We start from the raw sequence: 9,552 nt of genomic DNA, 5'->3' as shown, positions 1-9,552 counted from the left end.
CACTCGTTCGCGCACTCTCGCGCTGCAGATTCTTCACAGCTCTGCGGCCCGAGGAGTCCCGAGTTCTCACTGCTGAGCCGGGAACGCCTCCGCCCCTCACTCTGCTATCTCAGGCTTGAGGTGATGGTGGTGGGGTTTACAATCTGCTTCCTTCTCTCCCTCGGGAAAATCAATGGAAATGTGTGTTAGTCTCCTAAAATGCACGTGAACATGTTAATGCGAATGAAATCGTACTTGTGTATTTTTTTTTAAAACATCACGTAGTTTTTGACTGTGGCATTATTGCCAATGATACTAACAATGATACGACAAATTCCCCTCCTGTGCTTGCATATTGCATATACAGCATTTACCAGACGCCCATATCCAGAGCAACTTACAATCAGTAGTTACAGGGACAGTCCCCCCCTGGAGACACGCAGGGTTAAGTGTCTTGCTTAGGGACACAATGGTAGTAAGTGGGATTTGAACCTGGGTCTTCTGGTTCATAGGTGAGTGTGTTACCTAGGCTACTACCACCCTGGTTGGGACCAGGACAATGGTCCGATTAAATTACCTAGTCAAACTGTAACAGTGGTAGCTGTCTACATATTGTGATCAGCTGGAACGCCGAGTGCAACACGCTCTCTCCCTCTCTACCTGACAGACGTCTGGCTCGTCGTCTCCGTCGACAGCGAGCTCGCGAGCCCGAGGCTGCCTGACAGATTGTATCGTCCCGACCGAAGATAAGCGCTTGCGCAACCCCCTCTGTGGCAGAAGCGGCAGCGTCGCGGGATGGGATGTTGAAACCTTCAGAGAGAACAGAGAGAGGGTGCCGCGGTCTGGGCTTCTCCTTGGCGGGAGAGCCAACCCGGCTGTCAGGCTCGGCCCCTTTTCCGCACTTGCACGCACTTTTAATTTCCTCTGTGCGGAGTCTGTAATTACCCCGTTGCGAACGTGCAGAGACACATGACTACACGAGGGAGACCGCGGCCCCGGCCCGCCATGCTCAATTTCTGCTGTGGGTACGCAAAGCGTTCAGGCGACCCACTGGTTCGAGGACCTCGCACCCACTCAAACGGCGGTGTTGCAAGAGATTCATTCAGGGAACGCGGCCCGGGACCGAGAGTTCCTAGAACTTCAATAATGAAAGGAAGGAATGGGAAAGAAACACACGATCCCCAGCAGCGCCGCGACCGGCTCCGTTAATGACTCAGGGTGACTCACGCTGCAGCTATGCCGCTTGCCCCTGGGCAAGGCAGGCATCCCTTTATCATGCAGCGAAAACGGTTTCCATGGAGGCCCATCAGGACTGAAGATGAGTCAGAACGTCTGGGGAGGGAGATCCTCGGCCCTCCAGTTCCACTGGAGGTCATCGATCTTCTAGCGCCGAGGCGCGCTCGCTTGAAGAGAGGAGTGCAATCAAGGCTCATTTTCAAGGACGTGCGAGCAACGGCGGTGCTGAATGCAGATTATTAATGGTGCTCCTTCACTACACCCGGAATCCTACCGTGGCGCCTATCGGGGGCCGCCTGCATTCATTTTGTCATTGTCATTGTGATACACAGCAGCACAGCACACGGTGCACACAGTGAAATTTGTCCTCTTCATTTAACCCATCACCCTTGGTGAGAGGTGGGCAGCCATGACAGGCGCCCGGGGAGCTGTGTGTGGGGACGGTGCTTTGCTCAGTGGCACCTTGGCGTATCGGCAACCTTCTGATTATGGGGCCACTTCCTTAACCGCTAGACCACCACTGCCCCATGTTATGTTACAATAATCAAAGGCGCAATCAACCAGGGTTATCATCCCCCTCCTCCTCCTCACGACTCAAAGTTGACGTTTTAGGAGAAAGTCATGGGTATAATGTCAGCACACACCCTCCGGGCCTGGCGTGCACACGAACGCACATGTGACTCACAGGCGTATGGCAGCATCATGGCGGCGGCGACTTTTACTGCAGTAATGGACGTCACAGACTGCAAGCGACCCCTTAACTCGTACAGATGGGCCCTTATAGGTGGGGGAGGGATTAAGGTCGAGGCGACTGGGGATGGATGCGTGTGACTCATGCGCTATTGACACGCAGGTCATGAGATATGTACACACACACACACACACACACACATATATATATGTATATATACATACACAAAACAAACAAATCCATACAGAAATGTGTTGATAATAATAAATAATGCACACCACTCCCGACATTGCAAAAACTCACATCTTTATTTTTCCAAAAGTGTTGCAATGGGCAGATGACTCAATTTTAAGGCTCCTCGTGGTACAGTCATGATTGATAACACTATTTGGCATTTAATGTTGCAAAATAAAATGAAAACACCACAAAGTTTACACTGTTGTGTGAATCACCTTGCAATATATGTTTCATGTCAAAGTATAAATGGTCCCTCTGTTACATTTCACTGGTCCTACTCAAACGTTATTTCAGAACTAATTTATGGTATTCACGATTCATAAACACAGAATATAAACAACTGGAAAATGATGGGTGCTGTTCTTGTCCGAAGAGACCTTGATTTTATGACAATTAAACATTTAACACTGAGTTTATATTGAACAATGGTTAAAAAAAATTAAAAATAGTCTAGTTAATCTTCATCTGAGACTTCCTCCAGCTCATCATCATCATCCTCTTCATCGTCGTCGTCGTCCTCCTCATCCGCTTCTTCCTGTCTCTTTGGCCTCCTTGGTGGCTGATAAGTGAATCAGGGCTTTATCAGAAGTGAAGGTATTTTTCTACTGCAATCTGTGATGCTCTATTATATGATCGATTTCACAATTAAAAATGTTGAATTTTAATAGCAAAAATGTATAAAATTATTGTCGTCTGGTGAATATGTCTGCAATTCCTCCCTTTGTTTATTCAACTTAAACCTTCACACATCGATAGTGGATACGAACATAATAATGTATCACTGAAGAAGTATGATAATATGTTATCACATCGATTTCTCGCCGCACCCCTATTGATTTACGTTTCCTGTTTTACCTGGTCACCTTTGGAACAAACTATACTGGAGGAGTATGGGTATGAATAAAGCAAACATTATCAGAGGACAGTGAATTTTTTAAGATATTAATTAAAGATATTATTAAAATATTTTAAAAAAGAGATATTAAAGTGAGAAAAGCTCCTTCAGCGTTGACTGGGGCGTCAGAAGTTCCTTGAGGATTCTTTCACTGTGGGCTTAGTATATATGCAAATTAAGGAGAGGGGTGGCTCTCGTCTACCTTTCAAACCCGAGCAGAGATGCTGCACATGACTGCGTTTACTGAGCCCGTACAGCCTGTGCTCATTGTTGCTGTCTTTGGGTGAAGAGATGTTCAGTGCTGAGATGGCAGCAGGATGACACACGTAACTGTAATCTCTGGTACGAGCACGAGGAAGTCCCGCCTGTTACTGTCATGCACTACTCACCCTGACCTAACAAAGCAATCATGAAATTTCATCAAACCTGTAAAACATGTTTACATTCATTCCTCAGAAGACTGGTCACATGGGGCTACATTCACTGAAGCTGCAGCTTGGGTGCGCAGCGCAAATAATTCCAATGAAAACTGTTGAATAAACTATTACGATTTGTGATTTTGAGCTTTATTTGTGGCACACACCGTAGGCCAGGGTCACACATCTCTGCGCATCTTACCTGCAGGGTCCCAGTGTTCCCCAGGCTTGACGCTGTCTGGTTCAGGGACGTTTTGGAATTAGCTCGTACTATTTCTAACCGAGACTGGTAGCTGGGGGGGTGCAGAAGACTCCGGAAAACCTGCCAAGACCAAGTGAAAACAAAGCCACAGGGCTGAATTTTGGAGACTAGAGACAATAAAATAAATTAATGTGACCAAATGGTGGAATCTATTGTTTGCCTACATTATTGCCAACATAATAGAATAGTCTACCAACAGTTTGCTGATATCAGCAATTCTGATAATTTCATATCAAGATTTCTGAGATTTGTATAGTTTCTTAGCCTTGCGTTGCACGTTTATTATAATCGCCCGTAAAATCGCATGGTCTTAACCAGGCATGTACAGTACGGGTTCAACAGTTCAAAGGTTCAACAAGCCCATGGCTCAATTTGTACTATAAATTGTGTGCTATTTTTTTTACATCCCTAATAATGCAGGCCTGGAGCTTTATAGTGCAATAATGTTTTGCAATTTTGTTGCCAGCGTTGTGTAATCAAACGCTTGAAAATGATTCGTTTAAAAGTAGGACACGGACACATGACCTGAACTATAGCCTCATTTCTCATGGAGGTCACGCTTTCTGAACTTTGAACTCCTACAGTTCACTCTAGAGTTCAACAGAGTTTCTTTTTATATCAATCCAAGATCGGCTTAATTAGTATTAGCATAATAATTTGTGTCTAGTGGTGATCTGCCTCTGAAGGTGTACAGGTGAGTGTAAAATCACAGCAGCGTAAAAAGACACACACAAATGAATTGAGGAAATAAACACCACAGCGTGTGGACATTCCTCAAATGCCTGATTGGGTTGTGCAAAACATCTTTGGTTTAAGAAGTACACATTGGTCAGGGGTTAAAGGTCACAGATTTCCAAGATAACTGTGACTGAAGGAAAAAAAACAGAACAAGTTTCCTCACTCAAACACATAACTAAATCATCAGAATAATGCCCATGAATCCCATTGAACAGTTAATTTTAAAGACGTGCAAAAACATTGGTGAACATGATTCACTAACATGTTACCTTTACTGTACGATTGAATAAAGCAGAAAAAAACATTTAAAATGATGGCTACGATAGAACTAGGAATTAACTCTGCCATAATATTCTAAAAACTCTGCAAATATGTTTTTTGACCACGAGTCAAAAGCCCTACTCTGTGGTGGTTATGGAGACTAAGATGGAACCATTTTAAAGAATCCAATGCAAAAAACATATTCAATATTTGTTGTATGAGGAGAAAGGGAAGCATGTTTGATGAATCTCTTTATTACTCTTTTTACCTTCATGGCTGCTTAGTTCACTATTGTCATCAAAAGGCACTTCATAAGATGCTCATTATAATTAGTGAATGATGACAAAGTGTTCAGCATAAACCTGTTGGAAACTGTTCCTGTTGTCCAACTTAAGGTGGTGGAGAGAATACAAGAGTTTATGCCTTGTTTGCTATTTTTGTGTTTATTATTTAACCTCAAATGTGTTATTTCATAAACCTGTGTGACACTTGTAGTGTGTATTTCAAGAATCAGATTCTTCAAAATGTCAATGAAGTGAGGATTAGGGGATGGCTGAGCTTCTACTGAAGATCCTACAGAACTGAAACCACGATCCTCACCTCCAGGTCCCCCTCTTCGTCTATGTTCTGTATGTGCTGGAAAGCTGTGGTGTAAACCTCCAGAGCTTTGGCGTGGAACGCCATCTCCACAGTCACAAATTCACCAAAGATCTTCTATATGACAGGAAAAAGAAAAAAAAAAAAAAAAAAAAAAAAGAGAAATTATTAAAAAATGTGCTGCCCTTCACATATTACTAAATAAATCATTTTATTTCACATTGCACCTTTCCCTAAATCTGCCACTGCTTATACCCCTTGTGGGTGTGGCTTAATGTCAGGCAGTACCCCGCCCACCACTCAACCAAGCATGCAGATCCGCATGTTAATTGATCAAGTCATGTGTTATGTGTGATTGTGGTGTTTGATGAGAAAGGAGAATTTTTTTTTGCCCTGTAATGTTTTGGTTCGCACATGTTATGTTTTGCATTGTTTTGCCCATTTTCACACTGTCAATCTGCAATAAACCAAACTGAATATTGTAGTGTATTTCTTGCATTGTGTTATTTGGTCACATGCATACTGTCTGATTTAAAAAAAAAAAAAAAGCCCTCTTGACATCACAGACTGAAATGAGAGAAAGCAGTCACAGAGACCTTGATGTCTAGAATTTTCTGCTTTTCAAAGTCGTCAATGGTCTCCTCCAGCTGGCGAGTTGTGCGCGTGGCGTCCATTGAAGCTCTCTGAAGCTCGCTCTCTGCCTGTCACGACACAGCAGCCACTCAAACAACAGAGCGAACACGAGAGTGTCTAACCGAACATTTGCCATTCACACCCACCTGGGACTGTACAGGGCCATTAAGGAAAGACAATTCAATGATAATTAAAAGTTTTTTTTTTTATTTTTTTATTTTTAATTGGATGGCTGTGAGTGAGAGGAACGGCGAGGAAGGATACGATGATCTGCCTGTCTGACGGGTTCCGGTGCCTCATCCTCTCCAACTGCTGCATTTGTTTGGCCTCGCGGTTCCTGGCATTCTGCGTGGTTTTCAGGTCCTCCTAATGAATGGAAAAGAAGCGGAACACAGACTCGGCTACAGCTGACATCCCACATGGTGTGTGAGACGTGTGCCTACGTGGGCCAGTGGAAAGTGGAACGAGGAGAAAGTGTGTTGAGAGAATGTGACGAGACGCTGCCCTCTTGTGCCCGTCGTAGGAAAGTACTCACCCGCTTCAGCTTGACCACGGTCCCATAGCTTTTCAAAGGCTCCACAACTTTGGCTTCTAGTCTTTCAACCTGTGAAGGACAACTCATGACAGCGAGATGCAAATTTTTCACCTTTAACTATTTTTCACGTCTTTGCGAAAAAAGTAAGAAGCGGATACCTCTGCCTGACGGTAATCCTGAACTTTGGCCAACTGGTCTGCAAAGAGCTTCAAGCCATTTTTCAGATTTGGCGTTTCCGTGTCAGCGTAGACGTTCACCTCTTTGACCAGTAGGTCGGCCTTGTCCCGCAGCCGGGCGGTTTTGCGCACGTACCCAGCAAACAGCTGGCACAGGTCTCCAAAGTGCTTCTCCACGTTGGTGATGTTGTCCTGAATCTGCCTCGTCTGCGTGTCTCTAAAATTCAGAAGTGCAGCACTTTTTTTTTTTTTCAGTATCTGGATTTAAAACATACAGCACTGAGAAAGAGGTTTATTTTCACCTCACCAATATTAGCAGTGAAATAGCAAGGGACTATCGAAAAGTGTAAAACACACAAATTATACAGATTAAAAAGTGATCGTGGTAATAATGTCGATGTTGATATGTAGACATGTTCTAGAAGATTAAATAATTGAACTTGTAAAATAATAAAAAGTCTACAGATGGAGAACAATATTGCATTGCAGCTCAGAGTCTCTTTCTCTACACACATCATGTCACACATTCTGCAATAAAAGTGAAGTGATTGTCACATGTGACACAGCAGCACAGCACACAGTGTACACACACATAAAAGCTGTATGTAAATCAATATTTGATCAATGTTTTACATATGTAACAATGTTACATTAACAAAATAGCTTTACTTGAACAGTGAATTTTGGACAATACTGCATATATAAAATGTGATTCTATACACTTTAAAAATCAAAATTCAAAATGACTTTAACATATCAATACAAGCAGTTTTAGAGAGAAAAGTAGTTTTAACACTTTGCCCGAGGTAGATGCATGCATCCATAAATGCATTTCCCCAATATAATAAAAATGTTCAAGTTCGTCATGAATCCACGTACTTTGAGTAACAACACTGGTGTGACGTTAGACAAACTGTCCACCGTAAAATGGATCTCCAATAAACAACTGGAAACACAGACCTGGCAACCGCGATTACTGCTGGATGTTGGTTACCATTAGCTTGACGTTAGCCACATGCTAACAGCTAAGCAAGTGCAAACAGCTTTTTTATTAAAAATGATATTGATGCTATTTGGTAGCACGCTTGTTTGAAGCACCAGTCGCCATTTATTTAACATCACGGGTAGCTAACTAGAAAAATCCCAGCCGCAACAATTGTTCGTCTAAAGCTAACATGCTAAGGTGCTACAGCCAAAACACTGCCTAGCTCTAGCCTTTAGCTCGTGTTTTCCGCCACGGCTACAGGTTACAAGTTACAACGGAGGTTTTACCTGGTCCTCGAGTCGGGAGTGCGGTTCATGATCACGTGGAATAACGGGACTATTATTGTTTATCGGTGTTATGAAACCCTTCTGTTTATGTGGCTATCGTGAATTGTAGCTTCCTTGCTAGCGCATCTCGCTACGCCGTTGCCATGGAGCTGCAGATGTAAAACTTCCTTCCGGTCAGACAAAAAAAAAAAAGAGAAACAAAACTATATATATATAGTTTTCTTTTACCTCATTTTCAAAGTAATTTATCATTTAAAACAGTCACATATTTGCTCAAATTTGAATACACACACACACACAGTACAGGCCAAAAGTTTGGACGCACCTTCTCATTCAATATGTTTTCTTTATTTTCATGACAATTTACATTTCAGTGAGAATCTACCAATGTAAATGGTCATGAAAATAAAGAAAACACATTGAATGAGAGAAGGTGTGTCCAAACTTTTGGCTTGTACTGTGTGTGTAATATATATACACACACACACATAAATGTAAAATGTTTAATGTTTATATTTTATATTTACAATAGAAGATAAATATATATATATTTTTTAGTAATTTCATTTCCCTCATTTTCAAAGTAATTTATAATTTAAAACAGTCACATATTTGCTCAAATATGGATAATAATGATAATAATCAGTTCTGTAATAATGGTTGCATCCATTAGTACCCTGAAGTGCAGAGCATTATGATTTCCTGCTATCTCTCGAATTAGAGTTTAATTGCTAATAACTAAATAAAAATACGTAAGGTTTTTGAGGCAGTAAAAGATTTTGACTCATCGCGCACTGCTGCCAGGAGCTGTTAATGGTACACGACGTGTTCCCCTGTTTCAAACGCATGAATGTCACCAGCTGCTGGGCCTGTGCCTCGGTGGAGAAGGTCCAGAAACCTTCATTATCCTGCTTAATCATCTGTGGAATTGAGGCAGAGGAGATTCCACTGTAACAGACAGGCATTTAGCCGTGTGCTTGGAGTATAATTCGGGTGGCCCGTGCTCACCTACAGGCCTAACATGCAGTGTGCCGCTGCCTAATGACCTTCCTTTCATCTCGACTCTGTTATTAGCTATTTGCAGCTATTCGTATACTGGCATATGCACAAAAACAGAAAAATACAAACCAATAGTATTTGTTACGTCCCCGGAGTAGTAAAGGGAGAATGTCTGTTTCCCATTCTGTGTGTTTTTCCTTTCCTTTTTAGGTATGTGCCTGATTTCTGGCTTTGCCCATGGTCTGGTGGCTAATCTGCCCCTGCCAGCATAAGAAGGGGCCTGAAACAGTTTAGTGCTCATGGAGGATTTTGGATTTTGGAGTTTGGATTTTAAAGTGTTTGTTCTTGTATTTAGTGTTGGCTCTCCCTTCTATGTGTCCCCTCCTCTGCCCGTGTGTTTGTATGAGCATGGATTCCCCCTCTAGTTTGTATATAGTGGTGTGTATTTGGTTGAGGGGTTTATGGTGGTGTACATGGCACTTCTTGGTTTTGTTGAGTCACGTCCCGCACTGTAAATAAAAACACTTTTGTGCACTTTGATTTGGCCCATGTTTTCCTCCTTGTCCATGTCCACCACATTCACATTGTCCACGTTCCTTCCCCTCTAGACGGGAACGTGGCTGTA

The 9,552-nt window shown here is 42.6% G+C and overlaps 1 protein-coding gene across 2 annotated transcripts; it reads right to left on the bottom strand.

Annotated features, from left to right (window-relative positions):
- Positions 1–2,243: 2,243 nt before the first annotated feature.
- On the bottom strand, positions 2,244–8,090 carry cibar1 (CBY1 interacting BAR domain containing 1). 2 transcript variants are annotated; one of them, XM_028964192.1, is made up of 9 exons: positions 7,929–8,090; positions 6,639–6,873; positions 6,481–6,549; positions 6,210–6,311; positions 6,092–6,097; positions 5,909–6,013; positions 5,316–5,429; positions 3,657–3,776; positions 2,244–2,702 (listed from the first exon to the last, which is right to left on the bottom strand). In XM_028964192.1, exons 1-9 carry the CDS (start codon positions 7,955–7,957, stop codon positions 2,598–2,600), a joined length of 885 nt encoding a protein of 294 aa, XP_028820025.1. In that variant the 5' UTR covers positions 7,958–8,090; the 3' UTR covers positions 2,244–2,597. The 2 variants fall into 2 exon arrangements, with proteins under 2 accessions (XP_028820025.1, XP_028820024.1); XM_028964191.1 differs by having other exon boundaries at positions 2,244–3,776.
- Between the last annotated feature and the right edge of the window lie 1,462 nt (positions 8,091–9,552).

This window comes from Denticeps clupeoides, chromosome 20 (assembly GCF_900700375.1).
Source record: "Denticeps clupeoides chromosome 20, fDenClu1.1, whole genome shotgun sequence".
NCBI classification, from domain to species: Eukaryota; Metazoa; Chordata; class Actinopteri; order Clupeiformes; family Denticipitidae; genus Denticeps; species Denticeps clupeoides.
The sequence above is the reverse complement of the archived record's forward strand: the minus strand, read 5'-3'. Positions and strand labels throughout refer to the sequence as shown.